The 21865-nt window shown below is 41.0% G+C and overlaps 1 protein-coding gene across 3 annotated transcripts in view; it reads right to left on the bottom strand.

Annotated features, from left to right (window-relative positions):
• The window catches only part of SLC17A8 (solute carrier family 17 member 8), a 28439-nt gene that overhangs the window by 683 nt on the left and 5891 nt on the right, over nucleotides 1-21865 (bottom strand). Inside the window, exons 2-11 of one of the 3 annotated variants that reach the window (XM_018556640.1) lie at nucleotides 17784-18036; nucleotides 15211-15329; nucleotides 14861-14975; nucleotides 11253-11340; nucleotides 10429-10515; nucleotides 9014-9159; nucleotides 8522-8671; nucleotides 8259-8391; nucleotides 7976-8086; nucleotides 1401-1528 (exon numbers count right to left, since the gene is read on the bottom strand). In XM_018556640.1, the coding sequence (XP_018412142.1) occupies nucleotides 1401-1528; nucleotides 7976-8086; nucleotides 8259-8391; nucleotides 8522-8671; nucleotides 9014-9159; nucleotides 10429-10515; nucleotides 11253-11340; nucleotides 14861-14975; nucleotides 15211-15329; nucleotides 17784-18036 (1330 nt within the window). The remainder of the gene's footprint in view (nucleotides 1-1400; nucleotides 1529-7975; nucleotides 8087-8258; nucleotides 8392-8521; nucleotides 8672-9013; nucleotides 9160-10428; nucleotides 10516-11252; nucleotides 11341-14860; nucleotides 14976-15210; nucleotides 15330-17783; nucleotides 18037-21865) is intronic. The other 2 variants (XM_018556639.1, XM_018556641.1) reach the window with 2 other exon arrangements.

Raw genomic sequence — 21865 nt, 5'->3', positions numbered from 1 at the left:
TTGTTCAGTTAGGCTTTGAAAATTAAAGCTAAAAGCTGATTGGCTGCAAAAGGATGCTAGAAAGGGTGCAACAGCCTCAGTCTGCCTCATCATAGAAACGACCCTGAGAATAGGTGTACTTTTTTATTCCAGTCTCTGAGGCCCACACTGCAGTTTAGTAAAACAACCTAGTAGGGATGCACCGATATATATCGGCCGCCAAAACATATCGGCCGAAAATGGCACTTTTGGCTAAATGCCGAAAGTGCCATTTTCCTGCCCATACATCGGCGCATCCGTGATTTCTTTCCTCCCCGCTGGGCACTGTTGTGTGTCCCATCGTAGAGGAGAGGAAGTGACAGCCGGCCGGGCGCTGCGGGACAAGAGCGCTGTGAGCGGCCGGTGTTGTTTGTGAGTGTTTGTAGATAATTGAGGATATGGTATGTTAACTAAATCCTCAATTATGAATGAATCTGAGTGATCTATATAACCTCCTGTTCATTCATAATTGTGGTTATAGTAATCATACTATATTCTCAAGTTATCAATGAACAGGAACACTCATAGAGGATTTCTGTTCATTGGTAACAGGGGATACAGAAAAAGAGATTGAGGACTCAATCTCTTTTTCTATTTTAAAAGGGAAATATCAGGGGTCTATTTAGACCCCTAATATTTCCCCGTAGCCCCTAAAAGTAAAGTAAAATATTTAATAAAAAATGAATAAATAAAAATAAATATTATTATTTTTTTAAAGTTTATTTTAAAGTTTATAAAAAATAAATAAAAATATTTTAAAAATGTAAACATTTTCGATATCGGTTTCGGTTTCGGCCTGACAATTTTTTCTATTTCGGTTTCGTTTCGGTTTTTAAATTTCTATTTCGGTGCACCTCTACAACCTAATCTAAGTCCCACCCAGCCTGTAAATGGCCAATAAATGGGCAGCAGCACATTAATGAGATCATCACTCTTCCCTCTCCTCCTGTTAGGAAGCTCTCATTGTTAGATGGACAGCAATGTGTAGTGTAGTAAAACTGGATATGCTTTTACTGCTGCTCCTCCAATCCTTAGTCTAAGTGCTGCTTTACAGGGGCTGATATGATGCATTTTCCTATCTGTGTTTAAATATATTTAATGATCCATAAATAAAATAACTGATAAAATTGTGGCTTTATGTCTTCCAGGAGTTTAGCTTTAAATATAGCTTTCTTTTTACTGACCATGGAGTAAATACTGCCTCATCAGGAACATGATATTCTATAACAAACTACATACCTAACATACTTAATTAACAAAGACACATGCAAAGTACCATATGTTAATGTAGTCTGCTTCTGCCTGAGCTCACCTTTCAAACATAATTTGATACAATTTAATCCTGCAATAAGAAGCTCAGTGATAGTGTACACATGGTTTACCTTGTGCTTTGTCATTGCCCCTACAATGAGCGGACACACCATTCCAGATAGGGTTCCAACTCCATTTGAGATCCCCATGAGAATGCTGGCATAGCGCGGGGCAATATCTAAGTGGTTGACATTAAAACCTGGAAAAAGAAAATAATTTTACACATCTTGTATTTTAAATAACAGGCATATAGCTGCCTTCCACAACTTATAATATATTAGGTTAGAACTAGGGATGTTCAGATAACAAGTACCATACTCGGTACAAGTACAAGTACTGATACTTTTCCAGCTCCAAGACTAGACTAGAGAAAAACTCAAACATTAGGAGGCAGTTGTCAGTTTTAAGGAGCACACAGAGCTCCTGGGATTTGTGCATCCCTGTTTTAATGTAATATTTGTTATATAACATATATATAACATCACTGGTTGCCAGGAGCTGGGCGGGAAGCTTGCCAGAGCAGTGACATCACTCCTGCATGCCTGAGTGGCATCATCACTCTTCACCAGAACCCAAAACTGAGTACTTACACCACCAGCAACCCCAATCCCCCCAACTCTCCTGGCCTCAGGCAGCAAAAAAGATCAGGATGCCCCTGATTGTGCTTATCTCAAAGTATAAACCTTTTTGGTTACTGACATTGTGTACAACACTGTTTAGATGTGTACCTCTTTCTCCTATGACAGCGGACAGCGGCAAACCTATGGCACATGTGCCACAGAAGGCCCCTCTGGTGGCACGCAGCCTAGACAGGAGTGTCAAAATCCTATCGCCCTCGTCTGGGACATGTAGTTTTGGGCGTCGGGCGGGTCGTTTTTTTTCTACATTTAGCCCTGCTTTGGGCAAGCAGGGCTATATGTAAAGCGGGGAAGCCTGCGCTTGTTTAGTACAAGTGATAACGGCGATGCCGCTGAGATCACTTGTAACAAGGCTGCTGGTCTGTCCCCCTTCTGCTCCATGTGGACACTGAGACAGCAGAGCTGTACTTGCAGCCGACTCATCTCAGCTGTCAAGAGGAGCCAGTATAGATAGTGTTGTGCTAGAACTTGTGTATTGGAGATGACAGGTATAATAAAGAGAGCCTGTCGCCTCCAAATGTCATCACACAGGGGCCTGTAAGTCCCTGTGTGATAGCAATAAAGTTAAGTTGGGAACAAACGGAAATAAACATTTAAAAAAAAAGTTAATTGATAAAAAGTTAAAAATAATAAAATATATAAACATTTTAAAAATAAGCAAAAATAATAGGAAATAATAATTAAATAAAAAAATAAAAGGTGATAAAAAAGTAAAAAAAATCAAATTAATCAAAATAATCAAATACAAATTATAAAAAACAAAATCAAATATTATAAGATAAATAAAAATGTTAAAAAGTTTAAAAAAAATTATAAAAGTGATAAAAAAAGTAAAAAATAATAAAGAAAGAAAAAATAAGATGTTTAAATGTTTTAATATGTGTGTTTAACTATTTTGCCTAAGGCAGTGATGCTGAACAGTTTTTAAACCCCAGTGCCCGAGCTAAAACACAATACCAAACTTATTTTAAGTGTTGGCACTTTGAAAAAATAAATTGATTTTGTGTGTCAGTTTGGGCACTCGGGCTCAAAAACGCAAGCCATCACTGTTCTATGACAATGAACCAAGCCTGAACAGTTCCTGTACTTCCTGTACTTCAAACCCCTTATACAAGTAAAAGATTATGAAAAATGGATTTATTCCCATGCCTTTTAATATCAAATACAGAGGGAAGTTGGATTTAGGCTTCAATACATATACATGTTTATGTATTATAAGAGTTCTCCACAATAGTAATGATTATTTGGTGTCATTTTCTTCTCATAATTAGATTCAATATGCTTATTCACGCATAACAGCAGCCTCCAGCATCCTTACTGAGTGATTTGCTAATCAGTGTTGGAAGATTGCAGTATGTTAATAAAACAAACTGGAGAAAACAAAATGATCATTTGCATGCTAAAATAACAAATGCTCCATCTGGCATACATAACAGATTACCCAGATGTTATCAGGCCTCAGTCTCAACATTAATTAAAGGGACACTCAAGCATTAGCGTCATTGTTTGAAGAAATTAAAACAAGAGGAAGAACTGGAAGACATTTAATTAAGCGCTGGCCATACTATACAAGTATCTGTCAATGGCAGTTGTGATAAAGAATAATAAAAACTGAAGAAGTGATAAAATTAGGCAATATCACCCCCATCTCATGATGGCTTGTGTCCAAACTAGATATGTGACATACATATGAAAGCTGTATAGAATGGCAGGGTGCAAGGAAGAAGCTTAACTTCAGAACAAGAAAGAAGTGAGAAAAAGGGGGACAAGAAAAAGCCTCAGTCACTTTACATGTTATTAGTTTCACAACATTTAAGTATAGGTGTCCTGAAGCACTTGGGTCTTTTAAGACCCTAGCAACACTCTTGCTGTTGATAGAACTAGTTAGTATGTCAAAAATGTTTACGCAACTAAGGCCCCGTTCACACCAGGGTGATACGCCGCCTGCTTTTTTCCCACGCTAAAATGCAGGCAAATTAAAATCCCACATATTCCTATGGGGCCAGTCACGCAAACATGCTGAATCGTGCATCAAAATACGCCTGTTGTTTGAAATAGTCCCTGAGATTCTTTTGTGGCACTTATCAGCTCGTTTTGCTCCATAGACCTCAATGGACTTTGTAATAACCCAACGCTGGTACACGTGGGGCCGTCTCCAGACACTCACTCCACCGTGAGTGGCTAGAGACGTCTCCAGCCACCGTGAGTGGCTGCAGCCGGCCCCTCGTGTAGCGGTGGCGTCTAGTGGTAGAGGATTCTCTTTGGAGGACGTTAGGAGTTTGTACTGAGGCTTATCATACTGGATATTTTCTTTCCTTTTTACGATGTGTCCTCCTTGTGCTACAATCTTGGACACTAATTGAGGGACCTAATACCACCACTCTATTAATACTCTGTACTGTCCAGCCTCAGTCCCAGGTCTCCATCCTCTTCCACTCTGCGAATATACGCTCCCCGCATCCGCCCCGGCTCTTTGGTGTTTGCACCTACTGACTCCACACTGAGGGGATCACCTCCTCCTCCTAATGAAGCACCTATTGGCGCGAAACGCGTTGAGAATTGTTATCACCCACTACTCTGGTTCCAATCAGAGATTCTTTCACCATCAATCAATGAAATGTGTTCTCTTTGATCTATGCCTGTCTAATCATTGCATAATTTATTAGAACCATTATGTCATTATTTACCCTCTATCATGTAATTTAACCTCGTTATGGAACAGAGTGGGTGTTAGGAGGTCCTCTCTTTTTGCCCAGTTTATGGGTATTTTTTAACATATCATCAAATCAGTGTTTTTTAAAATAATGAATTTTTCGTACGGATTATAATAAAAATATATTTTTATATCAAAATAAGCTTTCTCTGGAATCATTGGTCTTGTCAATTGGTACCAAAAAGACCCCACCTTTTTCTTTCCTTTTCATTAATTGATACTTACTAGGGGTTGGCACCTAACCACTCAGGATCTGTGCACCTTAATTAATTTGTCTAGAAGATATGTTGTCTGTACACTACTCTGCTTCGGAATGTCATCCTTATTCGTATTCCTTTAGCATGACATGTGAATGCAACATTTTGGAGCCTCACAGGACCCCTTCGTCAGGCAAAGTGTCCCTGATCAGGGGTGTGGAAATTTTTTTTTAAACTACTTGTCCAAGGACTAAAGCGGGTGCCCGATCTGCTGGTCCCTCATGGAAATCTACTTGTCCTGATACAAAAAAGAAAAAAAATGTAACCAAAACCATATTTAGCAGTGCCAAGAAGAGCTTCTCATTGGTCAGTGCCGTCAGGTGACTGCCCTGACCAACGCGTGCTTGCATTTTGCGAGCGAAATTCAGAATACATGGCCAGGTACAGATAGTACACCTGTACTGGCGGATGGTAAGGACCGGTCGCTGAAAGGTAAGTATAGCAGGGAAGGAGAGGGGACCAGATTTGTGCAGGTAATTCCATTTTCCCAAATTACTTGGGAAAGTGAATTTACCCTTTGGGGCAGGTGCAGACTTGGGCGACCGTGTGCGGTTGCCACGCAGCCCCATTGATTTCAATGGGGTTACATCTACGTGGTAATCGCTACCTTTTTTCGCAAAATGCATTGTGCCGTGTTTTCAACCGCGATTATGTGCGATTGCACGGGCAGAATTGCAGTGGGAAACTGGGCAATCTGCCTGGTGCGACTGGGGTGCCATTAGGCAATGGCGGTGGTGTGTGATTCTGTGACCGCCCGGCCATCCACACGGTTTTGTGCACGATAGCCGTGCGGTAACTAATCGCCCACTCTGCTCACACACACACAATTCCCCATGCATGCATTTATTCGCATGCAGATGATAGGGGTTGGTTTTAATTTTTTAGATTTAATTTTTCTTTTTTTTAACTTTGTAATATTTTTTATTATCATTTATTTTTATAATTTTCTACTTTATCGCCTTTTTATTTTTTACATTTTTCCATTTTTAATTGTTATATATTTTACCTTTTTTTTCACTTGACTTTATTGCTATCACACAAGGGGTAAAAGCCCCCTGTGTGATAGCTTTTGGAGGTGACAGGTTCTCTTTATTGACCCTGTCACCTCCAACACAGAAGTTCTAGCACAGCACTGTGTCGTTCTCCTGTGACAGGAAGGCTGCATTCCTGTGTCACTATTCACACGGAGCATAGCAGAGAAGCGTTCTCTGCTCTGCTCTGCTCCGTGCTGTCTAACCTAATATGCCGTAGTCACGGATCCTCCACAAGAGGGGGGGGGGCCCGAAGACCACGGCAGAAAGGAAGCCCACGTGCAGAGAGAGAGGTAGCCGGGAGAGGTACACGCCGGCCAGCCGCGGGAGAAAAAGAGAGGGGAGGGGGGAGCGTGATTCAGGCAGGTTACAAGTAATTTTGGACGGCTGTACTGCCGTTTAAAAGCACTTGTACAAAACGGCTCTCACACTACATTTAGCCGTGCTGCTTGCCCGCAGCTGGGCTAAATGTAGAAAAAAAAACACTCGCCTGGCGCCCGAAGTTGCCTGCCCCGGGCGTCGGGCGATAGGAATTCCACACCCCTGCTGATGAAGGGGTCCTGTGAGGCGTTGAAACGTTGCATCCACATGTCATGCTAAAGGAATACGTATAAGGATGACATTCCAAAGCAGAATGGTGTGCGGACAACATATCTTCTAGATAAACCTCAATGGAAACGCGACGATCAGCCCGTTTTTTGTGTTTGTGCATTTTTTTTGAGACGAGCTGAAAACATGCCCTAAAATGCTACTACATATGAACAGAAAAGGCCTGTAAAATGCAAGGAAAACGCGCATAAAAATTTACAAAAATGTGCTAAAATTGTGCGTAAAGCGTGCAGAAAACCTGTCGCCCTGGTGTGAATGGGGTGTTACTGATATTGCTAGAGCTCAACCCCTAGCAATTGATCACTAAACAGATGAAAATAATGGCTTCCTATGCTCTCCCTCCTACAACACATGTAACATGTAGTAGCAATTAATTTTGCACGGGTGTACAATGCGCAGCGTATGGTCTGATCAAGTAACAGTCATATACCAACGCACACTGCCTGACAATGCGCAGCGTATGGTCTGATCAAGTAACAGTCATATACCAACGCACACTGCCTGACCTCAGATATCATGTGCCAAGCCTCCGTTAAGGAAGAGTTGATTGACTGGTTTGCATTTTCCTGGATGATTGCTTTTCTTTCTACCTGGGATAAGCTGCCACCAAGGTTATCTATTGAGTGCTCCCGTTTCCTCTTCCTTAGTCATCACTTACAAGGGATATCCCTTATCTTATGACAATGCTGCTGTCTCATTTTAATATGTGAATACTTTATTTATATTATTTATATTATTTGAAACTCAAGTCTCTGATTTCTAAAGTACCAACCAAAAATGATAAATGTATCCAAACACTACTGCAACCAAGATTAAAGGGCCAGTTTGCCTAAAACTAAAATTTCAGCTTTGGTCCAGGTTGTAGAGTTAAAGTATGTCTAAAGTTTTGGATAGAGTAGGAAAGGGTTTGAACCCATAAAGTTTTCTTTGCTGCCTCCTCCCATTGCAGCAATTTTACATCACTTCCTGTCACGTAGGCAAGAAGTGAGAAGAATTCTTGCCCAAGTGATCGAAATCCTCTCATAGACAGTTGTCACTGCCACATTTTTCTCCATTGGAAGATTTCCATCCATTTTTGTTTAGTTGTTAACTCAAAGTTTAGGATTTTCCCACATCAGTACTAGTGATAATGGTCATCAGGAGAAAAAGAAACAATTAATCCTCTCAGGTGGGACACAGACACTAATAAAAACCTTATTCATCCCACCAGTGACATTTCATGTAGCTCTAATTGCTCTACCAATGCATTAGGACCCACAAAATTCTGCGGGGTTAGTGTTAAGAAATCCTTATGTGTACCTTTTAACTTGGACTGACCTTTTATAGAAAATAAAAATAACTCAGCAAACAGATACATGTTACGTAACAATGTTTTTTTTTTTTTACTATAGTTTTTACCTGATATAGCAAAGCCGCTGAATCCAACAGCAAGAACAAGGAAAGAAATTGAAATGGCCTTGGTATGAGAATATCCAACCACCAGCAGCAATGTGGCCTCCATTCCAAAACCTATGAATATAATTGTGATGAAATGGTTACTGCTGTCACAATCCCAAATATCTTACTATGCAACTGCTTATTGTACAAAAGACGAATGCCTTCTATTCACAAAGAAATCTTATTTGGTAACACACACACAGTAGTAGGAGTAAGGCTGAGAAATGTAGAATCATTTTAATACCTCCACAGTTCATGATTTTCCTTACAGTCGTGGTGCTCAGAATTTGCCTGCTCCTTAGGAAATCAGCCAGCTGCCCCCCAATGGGTACAATTATTGTCATCACCATGTGTGGTACTGCTGACAGGAGACCAACCTAAATGAACAAATATAGAGGTATTAACAGCTGGCACACTTCATTTAAATTACATGAGGTATATGAAACATAGATAACTATACATTTTAGTACAGGAGAGACGTCCAGTATGGTTTATGAAACTATGTACCTTGCTTATTGGGAATTTAAAGACTTCTTCAAAGTAAGCAGGCTGGCTGATGAGCAATAAGTAAAATGTCCAACTTCGGCAGAAATTAGCTACAATGATTGCATAGACTGGCATTGAAGTGAAGAACTTCTTCCAAGGGGTCTTGAATTTCTACCAAAAGAAAAAAAAGAACAAAAAGTTTCATTTAATTTGTAATCATGTCACCATTATGCAGACATTATAAACCAGTCACCATGATGTCAAGACTAAAGGTGTGAATTGTGAATCTATAGGGGGTTAAGAAGTTAGAATATCACATGGGTGATAATGATTGGTATCTAAGCCCCCTCTCCCAGTACAGGGATGGCTCTTCTAGTTTTGGACTAGATGTCCTCCTTTAAGGTGATGGTCAGATGAGAGCAGAAATATTTTCAATTTTTCCATTCTTTTAACAATCATTTCAAACACAATCATTGACCAGAATTGTACAGAAATATTTATACATAGATCAACACTCACGCTAGATGTAACTAAACTGCTGCCTTCTCCTATACTTGATTCAATGTATGATCTTTCCTCAGGAGTGATAAAGGGATGTGAGGCTGGGCTGTCTCTAGCATGCAGCAGCCAGAACACGTACCAGATAATGCCAAAAACCCCTGCATGATGGAAATAAAGTTAACAATCAAAACATTCATGTAATAATGTAAATGTACACTGGTTATTCAATAATAATAGTCATTCTTTGATACAAACAGATGCATTCAATGAGATAGATAATATTTTTTTTAAATGATTATATTTTAACTGGAAATAGAAAGATAAAATTAAACATTGAACACATTGTCCTATTTTAATGAAAAGCATTAATTTTTACAGAGAATATTTAGTATTTTAAGTGTGTGTGTGTGTGTGTGCGTGTGTGTGTATTTGAATGTGATCCGTTAAGTGCAAATGATCAAAATGTGATAATGTGTTAAAAAAAACTTTCAAAAATCAGTGAAAAGCTTGTAATTATATATTTAGAGCCATATGATCTGTCCACGAATTGTGTTCTACGGTTACTCTTTCTTTGCAATCCTATCAATCTACTGTAACTAATAGGCATCATCATACTCTCTACTTGCCTTAATCTTAGCAGTAGGTATGATGTTCGCACTCCATGACCTACAGATAGCTACTACATGGAAAAATGTATCTCTCTATAAACTTCGAGTCTCTCTACACAGGGGTAAGGATTGCTTCTCCTCCCCAATGTGACAATGGTGGGCCAAGCACCAGTGCTGTCACCTAAGAGCACATGTTCCTCCATACAGAAGTACCAGGTATTGCCTTTATTACATTCATTGTCTTCAACACTGGAAAGGTGAGTATGTGCTGGAGGGTGGAAGGAATTTAAGGCTTCCATGCTTTGCCCTGCATGGATAAAGTACAGATTTGCATTAAAGATGAACACCTGGCAACAAAAAAACTCACCCTTGGAGCGGGGCTACCCCTGAACTGCAAGGGTTAAGTGCTCGTTTTGTCTAGAGGACGCAAATAAAGCAAATATACTCACCTGATCCTCGATACTGTGGTGGTCTGCACTCGGCTAAGTTCCCCTCCACTATGGAATGTTCATCAGCATCCTCACATCTAATGCAGGTCAATGGATCTGCATAAGATGTGATGACATCAGTAGTCCTTAGACCGCCATAGCCCACAGGAGAAGAGGCTGTGGGGACCGGTCTAGCAGCCCAATTCTGCTTTATTCCATCCCCTAGACCAAAATGAGCACTTAAACCTTGCAGTGCATGGGTAGCCCCATTGCAAGGTAAGTTTTTTTTATATGCCCGGAGTTCTTAAACAAGTTAAAATGTCACCTAGCAGGAATATAGTGAGGTTTAGGTGAAGTGAGCCTACTGGTAAACTGCCCCAGAAAATCTTACCATAAATGTAAAAAACAGATGACCAGCCAATATACTGCACAAGTACCCCTGCTAATGGCATGGCGATAACCGCACCAGCATAGGATCCTGCAATATAAACAGGTGAGAATCAGGACTTTACACTGAAGCACTTATTGAAAAACAAATTACAGCTAAAGCTTGCCATCTACTACCCAAATCCAACCAGGGCCAGTGCTGCCACTAGGCAAACTAGGCAGCCGCCTAGGGCGCACTGCTGCTTGGGGCGCAGCCTCGAACACTCAACCCCCCATGGCGTCCCCCCGTCTATTTCCAATTGCAAAAGCCAATAGCAGGCTGAGCAGAGGAGACAACTTTCTCTCTCAGGTCCGCTCATCTGCTCAGTGGGCGTGTTTCAATAGCCAGTCTGCTATTGGCTATTTCAAATTAAAACAACCAATAGCAGTCTAGCTATTGCTCCCGGCTGCTTACATTCACCTAGCCGGCAGGAGAATGGGGATGTGCGGGGGGTATGGGGGTTGCCCCATGGGAGGGGACCTGGGGAGTTCAAGTTGCTGGTCTTGCCTAGGGAACAAAATAGTTTAGCACCGGCTCTGAATCCAACACCCAGTACAGGGGTCAGTTACAAATATTGTCAAGCATGCTGGAATATCTCTGTAAATGAGAGTTCAATTACTAGGAGAAGAAAATTCCTCTGTCCATACACAGATTACACATCTAACAAAAATCAGAAACATCCACTACAAAATAATCTAGAGCTTATTGTTTGATACTCAGAAACGTGCAGCCGAATGCCAGCTTTCACAAGGGCACAATAAATGGCAAAGATATCAAAATGTTACTACCACAGAAAGAAGTGGTTGCTAGTCTGCTTCTCTCCAGTGGGGGTGCCCACTTACTCCACAACCCATGGCATGCTGGATACGTCACTCCCTGAAAACATTTAAAACATGAATGTATGTTAAGTTTCCAGGTAGTATATTTAGCGATAAAAAGGCAGAATAAAGTAGAGTAAGGTAAAGCAAAACACTGCAAATAAAATGTAAATGCAGCACCGATGGAACGCCTTCATATGAGTGTGTACACAGTAGCCTGAAACAGAACCGCCTATCATTTATACTTTTAAAAAGTAGCAAGGTGCGCCACAGCACAGAAGCAGAATTTATTGCTCAATAAATCTCAATAAATAAATAATATAAATTCAGTTGAATGAATGTTATCAGAGTTATCCATACATGTACATTATATATCAGAATTTGTAGAAACTGTACATTCTCTACTACAGCTGAGTGTCCAAATTTTGCAGGGGTCAAAAAAAGAGATCACATGGCTCTGGGGAAGATGCAGTATCACTGGGCCCTGTAAGCAGACTTCCACTTGCTATAGCATATGGGATTAGATGTGTAAAGCCGGCTGTTGGCTTCACACTGAAAGTTATTCTGGAAGCTTTATATTTCACTTCCACGGGCCGATGAAGGTGGGGCGGAGGATGATCAGCAAACATCCGTTCACTGATTGTCCCTGTCCTCTATGAAGCCAGAAGCAACAATCTTTTCATCACTACCAGTTTTAGAGCTGTCATTTCCCGGTCACTGTGGCTGGGAATAAGGCTGATTAAGCATGAGCTGTGCTTGATGTCTTTCAAGAGAAACTGGAACTACTAATTTACTGTGCATGTCAGAGTGAGAGCAATAAATCTAGGGCCAAAATGCACTGTAAACACTAAACTGATCACATGTACAGGCTTTTAAAGCGTCACCTCTGGGCAATTTTGTGGACAGTAGTTTTTTCCATTTGATGGGCACATGCAATTTTGCAGCTTGACATGTTTGGTATCCCATATTTTATATTCTACCAAAAAAATTGGGTATTATGTTGCATTTATTTCAAGTAGAGTTTATTTTTTATAGAAGAACTCAAGGAATCTACAAAGTTAACTCTTGTAGTAGGTCTACACCTGCACTGCAAGGGTTAACATAACGACTAATTTTTCTGTAGGGGCCCAAGTAAAAGAAATATATACTTACCCGATCCTCAATCCTGCCTTGCTGCTAGACAGCCTCTTCTCCACTGTACTCCGACAGTCTATGCCTCAATTATGCCATCAAGTCCAATACAGTCCATTCCTTGTGCAGCACTGCTCATTCCCTGCACGGAGATGGGGTGTGCTGTGCGTCTAGAGCTGTTGAGTGCGGGTGAGTTGCTGAGACTGTATCCTGTGTCTCTGTCTACACGGCTGGTGGAACAAAGGATCGACTGACTGCCATAGCCTGCCGGGTGATCGAGTGAGCCAACTGGGTGAAGTTCCATACTGAAGTGCAATGATTGTGGACGGTGAATCGGCTGGGACGAGCAAACGCCGCGGTGCATGATCGGATTTATTACTGACTTCAGAGCCTGCTGATTTCACACCCAACTATTTCCCCTCTGGAGCATATCTGCTGACAGTGCCAGACACCTCTGATGAGCATCTCCCTCCAGAATGGGTGAGAGGCCTTTGATCTATGCTTACTGAGAACACCAAACACTGAGTCTGTTATCAAATATATTGGGCCCCAGCATTGGCTAGCCGAAGATTATGCCACTGGCCAGTTGTCAATAGCACCGCAGACACACCCCCTGCCCGCACCAGAAGGCGAGGTAGAGGAATGCCCTCTGTTCCAGTGCAGTGCAAATGGAAAAAGTGCTGCATTCACTGCACTGTAAGGCATTCCTGTACCTCGCATTCCAGTGCGGGCGACCACACTCCAGACGGCAGGCATGTCAACGGTTCCATTGACATGAATGGCACCGACACGCGCCCTCCCGCCCCAGAACGCTGCCAGGCTTGATCTATGTGATCCAATGTGTTCCGGGCGCAAACCACACCAGAACGCACTGGATATGGTATGGCAGGAACCTAGGAGAGGGTTTTACTCTACCTTTTATCCTGTGTAGGGGGACTGTTGTCAGTACAGCCATTGCTGATATATAGTCACCCTTCTAATTGAATCTACTACATAGTTAAAGTGTTTGATGATAGGAAGTACACTTTTGTCTATATTAATACTGTTACTTATCTCATCATACAAAGTAAACTGTGCTAAACCATCTCAAGGTGTGCTGTGGATCTATCATAGAGGTTTCTTACAGAGAAAACACAGGGAGACCCATTAGTTGTAGTACTGTAGACCACCCTTTGGAGCCAGAGGTAATATTATCCTGCACTGGGTATAACTGACCGAGAAAAAGGGCAACGCTACACTTGCATTAGACGTGAGGACACAGAGAGACATAACACAGCCAGAGCAGAGGGAGAAAGAGGTAAGTGTATCTTCTGATTTCCTGCTCTTAGAGAAAAATGAGCAGATAACCCTTGCAGTGCAGGGGTTTCCCCACTACAAAGGTCAACTTTGAGGAGGGGACCCAGTGTAATACCTTATCCCGCTAGCTGAACATCCCCTCCTCTCTTTGCCAGTGTCCATCACCAAGATGGCCGCTGGCAGTGAAGTGCACATGTGTAATGACGTCACATGTAACGTAATGACGTACCTGCTGTATGACGCCAGGCGGCTGCACCGGATGACACCTAGCCTGGTGACGTCCCTGGGTAGACAGGCTGCTTAATGTATCAATGTCTGCAGGTGAGCCTACGCTGGTACCGGGAGGAGTGCTGGCATCTCAACTTCAGGGATTTCATGCGGGCCTCTAAAACACCATGAAGGTGAGTGGAATATGGTCACAGAGGGGCAGGCCAAGCTTTAAAATTGACAGTATAGTGAGCTGTCAATTACAGTTTATGTCAGTGGTGCGGTATTTTTAGGGACTAGGTGCCCACCAAAGGATTCTCCCGTGTTCCAGTGGACTCCTCTGAGTCTTTGCACATGCCACATGACCAGGGTCGGATTTGCACTCTCTCCTGCCCCAAGGCCAGGCTCCTCAATGTGCCCCCCTACCCGTCAACCCCTCCCCCATGGAGAATGGCAGACCTGCAGGCTGCATACAAGTGATCTCGGCAACATCACCAAGATCACTTGTACAAAACAGGCGGCTTCCCAGCTGTACATGTAGGTTTTTGTTTGCCCAAAGCTGGGCTAAATGTAGAAAACAACTACCCGCCCAGCGTCGGGAGATAGGAATTCCACACCCCTGCTGCCCTTCTACTCCCTGCTGCCCCTAGGACGGGTCTTGGTCGGCCTTGTGGGAAATCCGGCCCTGCACATGAAAATCTTCTGGATACCACTGAAAATTACATTACATGCATGCCTTACGTTGCCTACCCCTGCTCTAAACCCCAAAACTACTTACTAGTCCTTAGAAGAGGTGGCTTCAACACTTGTTTTTAGGGTTTTTGCCTTTATTTTCATCAGCTGATCCAGCCAGTAACACACTTCCCTTCTAGGGTGTAGATAGATAGATAGATAGATAGATAGATAGATAGATATTTGAATAACTACATCGTAGGTGTTCCTACCTCAACAAGACCTTGGAGAATGCGAACCGACATAACACACCCAACATGTACTCTTGCTGCTGATGGAATTAGCATATTTAGAACCGAGGTTAAAAAAATAGCAGCACCAAATACCCTGTAGGAATAAAAACAAATGACTCCAGCTCATATCATTGGCACATCACTCGAATACACGAAACAATGTAAGGCAGTTTTAATTATATATTGTTATTACTTGCATAAAAAGATAATGGGCACAGGGTTCCATCAAGAACTATGTTATACCACTTAAGGGCTTGTGATTCTTTACTAAAAGAATTACAATACAAAAGTGCTATGAAGGTTCATAGTATATGTTTCAATATAGTTACCTATTGGCAGAAAGTTTGTTCGCTATGAACCCGCCAGGAATCTGGGTCACAATGTATCCCCAGAAAAACGATCCATGAATCAGGCCAACAGTTTCTGGATCCCAGTTAAACTGGGCTTTCTATAAAAAGAAATGTAATTTATCTAAAGGCTTTGTACAGTGTAAGGATACAGTATCATATTCCAAGTAAGGATCCATTCCCACTGGTGCGATGTGGTGCCATTCATTCAGAATCACACTCCAATGCACCTTCCTAGTGCATTTTCATTGGAGTTTTATGCTAATGAGGTCAGAGGACCCCAAGCTGAGTGGGAAGTCAGGTTGCACACAGTGCAATCCTTCTTTCTCCAACATTCGCAAGTCTGCAATAAAACATTTAGATATAATTCTGATGTTTGTGCTCCAGCAAGGGACAACAACTTTTAAAAGCCACAGACAAGATTCAAGACCCCCAGACTAGAACACAGCCAGCTTGAACAGATCAAGTTGAATAAACAAAATTTCTATACGATCATAAATCCTGCTAAGCCCATGATCAGCGCAGCCTATTAACAATTCCATTTGTTTCATAAACAGCACTTAATGGTCTGTTAATTGGCATTGTTACCCTCTATTAAATCATAGTCTTCTAATAGAATCAGATCATATAAGGCCTTACTGGTATGTAATTCTATAGCTTTTCTACAGATTCCATAAATTGTGCTATGATGGAGCTACACTATTGACAAATGCAGATGAGGCACTTTACATCTCCTAAGAATAATTAGCCCAGGATCAGTATCATGTTTGATGTCTATTAGATTCTGTTTTCTTTCTGCTCAATAATGTGTTGCTTGTCAGATTGGTCAATATCGTGAATATTGATAAAGTTTGGAAAACTAGGATCAAGGAACGGTCTGCTAAAATATTATAAACTCTTCAACACTCCTACATCACACCCCTCAGATCTCTTTAACTACTTGCCGTCAGCCCGTTGTAAATAAACGGACGGCAAGCTCCCTGCAGCGGGGCCCTGTAAATATATGGATTTTTTTTCCAATCGTGCACGCCGCGACCAGAACACAGTGATACTTGTAAACAGCCATTAACGGTTGTTACATACAATCGGTCGGCAGCTCTATAGCCGTCCGATCGCTTGTATGGTGGCCAACAGTGTGCACAATTTTGTGTTTTCCTTTTTTTTTAATTCCCTCCATTTAATTGTTTTCATTGTCTGTTCTCATGATATCTTTTTTGTAATTTCCTGTATATTTCTTGAACCATTTTACTGTCCTTCTATTAAAAAGTATATTTAAAAATTGTTAGGCTTTCTCTCTAAATCAGAAATTAGAAGAATCTTTGAAGAAAGCTATAATATTTTAGACTCTGCTATATTTCTCTCTGGTGTGGCAGTGAGTGCCGTGACTGTGCTTCCATTAAAACACATATAGGGGAATTTATCAAAACTGGAGCAGAAGAATCTGGAGCAGCTGCCTATGGCAACCAATCAGCTTCTCTATACAGTTTGTTCAGTTAAGGTTTGAAAATGAAAGGTGGATGCTGATTGGTTGCCATGGGCAACTGCTTCAGATTCTGTCTGTTCCAGTATTGATAAATCCCCCTTCACTGTGGCTACCATTTGTGTGTGTAAAGGCTTACCGGTGGGGTTAACCAACCCCAGTGACTGGCTGGCACTTATTTTGTTGTCCCATAAGCTGAAAAATCTCTTTGCCGGGTGAGGCAGAGAGTGCCATCATCTTATTCACTACCATGCCTTGCGGTACACTGTCAAAAATGTTGCATGTATAATTTTTGGTCCGTTGTGGTGAATTAGGTAGCCCATTCAAATGAATGGGCTGCCTTAACGTAACACACGTTAATGCGCGGTGCGAAGCAATGCAAAGTCAGGACTGGTATGAATGGGCCCTTAGGCTCGAAATGAGGTTAATTTCACAAGTCATATTCTTAATATACCTATAAACATCAGATGAGGGTAATCTGCAAATTCTAATATCACAAGGTTTGAACAACAATTATTAATCTTGGAAAATTCTGGCATTTGATTCCCTCATATCCCCGGCTATAGTCTCAGTGTAGAGATAAACTGGTATCACAGTTAACAGCCCCATGTATGCTCACAGGAGGGAGTTCAAAACCCAAATCTAGCCAGAATTGTAAGTGAAGGAAGAGAGGTGTGCCCATTTGGAGGAGATTCCTCCTTTTCTTATGTCTGCCTGTTAGAAGATCACATGATATGTTGTAATTGGGGTGCTTGCTGAAACATCTGAGGATATTTGCTGGTATCTCTGGATCTCTGCATTTTATTCTTACAGCCTGCCTAGCATATATTTACAGTGAGAGATATTTAAAATGAGAGAAAGTAACAGGTTTACTTTCAGAGAATGGGCATCTGTCCATCTGGTCCCCAGTCTCAGGAGACAGCCTTGTGGAAGTCTATGAGAACCCACTGCGCAGATGTATCTGACGTTGAGGAAGATTACTCATGTAAGCAAACAGCCGGGGAGAGGTTCAAGTAGTTTAAATAAGGGGGGGCATTTGTACATTTGTCTTTAAAATTATGAAATAGTCACTTACCTGCATTTCTGGCTTTCCATCAACATAAACAGTATTGTTGTTCACCATTTCGACAATGGCTACACCAAGATTGCACCTAATTCCAAAGGAAATACAGAAACCCAGGCCACTCATAATGGCAATGATATAACGCTTGGGCAATCCACAACAATAACAATCAAATTTGGGAAGTGTATGAGTTGGGGCTTGTACAGGCTGTCCATCTTCATTCAGTTCTATATTGTCTTCCTCAACATTTCTGCCATCAATTTTCCTTAAGAAAAAAGAAGTGGTTAAAATCAGGTACACTTATTTGTCCAAAATGTTTATTTTTAATCTCCAGCAGTCAGCGGAATAAATTTAATTGAACAGGCCATACGTTAAACAGTATATTACTATTAATATTACGACTAGTAGCAAAATAATCTGCATGTTGAACACCGGGTGATCGTAATGTCAGAATTACTAATCTGGTGCAATGGTTAACAGTTTAGAGATCAGGTTTATTGAGTGTTTCGAGAACGTGTTGAGAGTGAACCTGTGCTTTGCCCATGCAGGTCAAATGTTAATGTTGCCTCACCACCTGCCTATACTTACCTTCTCTTTGGTCACCTCCCCACTCTACTCGCAAAAGGACACCATATACTGTATGTCTCTTTGTTTCTCCAAGTTAATGGCACTTGGAGCAAATGGAAGATAATTATAAGCAGCTGTGGGGGCCAGCAATAAAGTTTACCTATACAAAAAAACAAAAAGATAGAAAATTGCTAGAAGTCTATTGACAGCACTGTGGCATAGTGGTTAGCGCTTCTGCCTTCCAGCACTGGGGGTCCCTGGTTCAAATCCTGGTCAGGTCACTATCTGCAAGGAGTTTGCATGTTCTCCCTGTGCTTGTGTGGGTTTCCTCCAGGTACTCAGGTTTCCTCCACACTCCAAAGACATGCTGGAAGGTAAATTGGTTCCTGTATGTATGTGATATAGGGACCTTAGATTGTAATCTCCTGGAGGGTAGGGACTGATGTGAATGTACACTATGTAAAAGTGCCCTATGAATTGTCAGTGCTATATAAATACCTGTAATAAATTGATCAATATCATGCAAAGGCAAAACCACCTGAACCTCCATCTGCTAATGCATTTCACTCAGTGATGAGCTTATTCGTACTCACATTTTTTCATTTTGGAAGGCATTGGGAAGGATTAGAATCCCTGCCAAGCTTTTAATGTTGAATGTTTGTCTCTGCCTTTAAAAGCTCATTATAAATTGATTTGTGTGGTTACCATATTTGTTTAGCTGGATATAGTGTGGGGACACACTGGGGGCTTCAGTTGCCAGAGTGATGTTCTGGGCTTCAGTTGTGTCCCTGTACCTCCAGGCATACCTAACCTCAATTTATCTACTGCTATATATGCTCCAATATGGAGGTTCTCATAGATTAGATTAATTATCACTCAATCATTACCAATAGATTAGAGTTAGGACCACATTACACAGAAGAGCCTTCAAAAGGCAGTGTGGCTTCCACATATTTTGCAAAAGTTGTGTAACTAAAACCTCTGCTTCTAATGCAAATTGTTAGACCGTGTATTTTTTTTGTTGCAGGCTAGCTAGTGAGTGTGCTGGGTTTTGTTTGCATTTATATCCTGGGTAGATTCACCCTTGCTATTTGTCCTGATAACCACTGTCACAGATATAGGAAGTCAGGTAAACTCTAAAATGTTAGAGCTGTCAACCAAACAAGAGGAGAGTGGAAATATTTCAAGAGAGACATCTGTTCTGGTGACAACTATCTTACATGGGAGATTTCTCTTTACTTTCCGTTCTAAAAACACAGTAGGAAGTAAGACAGGGATGGCCAAACTGCGGCCCTCCAGCTGTGGTGGAACTACGAGTCCCATGAGTCTTTGCAAGATTCTCACAGCCACAGACATGACTCCCGGAGAGTGATGCTTCATGGGATTTGAAGTTTCACCACAGCTGGAGGGCCCGAGTTTGGCCATCCCTGAAGTAAGAGGAAATTTCTATAAAGTGAGGGCAGATTTCCTCTTGCTTCCTATTGTCCTCACGACAGGAAATAAAGAGAAATCTCCCCAATGGAACACAGAGAGCAGAAAATACACTGACGGGAGTTAACCCTCCACCACTCTATCCAAAACTAAAAAAAAGGTTTTGGCTATAGATACACATTAAGGTCTATGCTGAGCAGTCTACACTGCAAAATGTAGATGTGTGATCTACACTTAGATGTGAAAGTTCTGGTGAAAGTTTTGTGAATCTTGAGTGCACATATTAATAAATAGAGTTAGCATGTATTAAATAACCCAATGTGATATGACAAAGAAATACCTTTATACCTTTTTTGTGCTTTATAGGAGTTACCCACTGGTGTGTTACACAACAGGCTTTCAGTGCACTGCGTGAATAGGAGAATGCTGGGATGTGCAATAAAGATCCTAAAAGCCCTGAGTACATATTGATTACAATATTTCCCTTATTACAGCACACAGTATTCACATATCTCAGCAGTAACAAATAAAAGGTTGATTCATATATAATTGAGTTGTTGATAGAAACATACTTATATTCTATAGCCATGTTGTGTCTTTACATAAAGACCTGCACGTAGCACAGAAATGTTGAAAATAGAGCCATATATAGAGTTTTCATATATTTGAAATAAGTTTCAGTCATGTCAGGAATAGAACGATGACATCCCTGGTGTAAAGATGTGATGTGGCAATAAATGATGGCATACAACAAAACAAAATGTTGCATGCATAGTATATACAGGGAGTATATATACATTTTATGTATGGGGTCTTCAGTGACCAAAGGGTCTATAAACCACACAATTTAGTTTACCACTATGGGGGTGATTTACTAACCTAAACACACGCACGCACCAGGTGCGTGTGATTTTCACACAGCAAAACGTATTTATCAACCAAAAAGTCTCTAAAAGCATATTTCCACTAATGCCATATATGGAAAAATCATGCACATGATGCATATATAATGCTGCTTCACAGTTTAGACAAAAATGGTTAGCTCATGCATTTACATTCCTGCATTCATCAACGCAAGCAACACAACATGGAGCTAATTTACACAACATCACCTTGCAATTCATGCAGGGCTTTGCACAACACACCTGCTGGGTGTGTACACACTACAAAGGTGTTTAGATTCCACCCAAAGATCATGCTGGGAAGGAACACACTACAGAGGTGTATACATGTTCGTGGTGTGTTTATAAGGTTAGTAAATCAACCACTGAGACTTATAACTGTAACTGGGCGCAGGGTGAGGCTTAACTAAATCTTATAGTTTAATACATAATGAGCCATAAAATTATCATCAATAAATAAGCTCCATTGTGAGCAAAGTCTCCTAAATCGTTTTTTCTGAACCTTTTTTTTTAAATCTAGTTTAACATTTAACTGTTAGTATTATATCCCATGATGGAGCTAATGATAATATTTGCTTGGTGCTAAAATATAGTGTTTTACATGTTCGAAACAAAAAATTTCTGTGCTATTTGAATATAGAATGGAAAAAAACGCATATAACCAGCAATAACAACTCTTCAATAAACCCATTTAAAAAGTATGGCCAGCAGGTTTATTAATATGTAGGATAAAATACACCATGAAAGTTTAAAGGGTCAGTCCATCCTTAACTGATACTTCAGTTTTAAATAGTTGCTGTGATCAGTTAAATCATCTCGTGGTTTCTCATGTCTTAGTATTACATCAACTCCAGGTGTAATATCTTTGATCTAGGGCTTCTAAGTCTAACCCTATGCTGCAGCCATTTTGAGGGGTTCTACTTTCCCTGCTGGGTTTGCTTTTTATTAAGAAAAAAACTGAAACACTGGTAATGCCCCTGGTTCAGCAAGAATAGTGAGACTCCAAAGGGAGCAGCAAAAGAGTTGAGGATTATGGTAGGGAGATTATCCTACCACAACCCTAAATAGCCGGGTGACAGCACCAAACTCTATGTAGTGGAAGATCACATTTGGATGGACTGACCCTTCAAAAAAATTTGACAAACCGCTGACATTCTAATCCTCTAAATAGAATGAGCTGCTTGTATTACACAC

The sequence above is a fragment of the Nanorana parkeri genome, unplaced genomic scaffold (assembly GCF_000935625.1).
Source record: "Nanorana parkeri isolate BGI_ZX_2015 unplaced genomic scaffold, ASM93562v1 scaffold244, whole genome shotgun sequence".
In the NCBI taxonomy this organism is placed as follows: domain Eukaryota; kingdom Metazoa; phylum Chordata; class Amphibia; order Anura; family Dicroglossidae; genus Nanorana; species Nanorana parkeri.
This window is presented reverse-complemented; position numbering and strand designations above follow the sequence as displayed.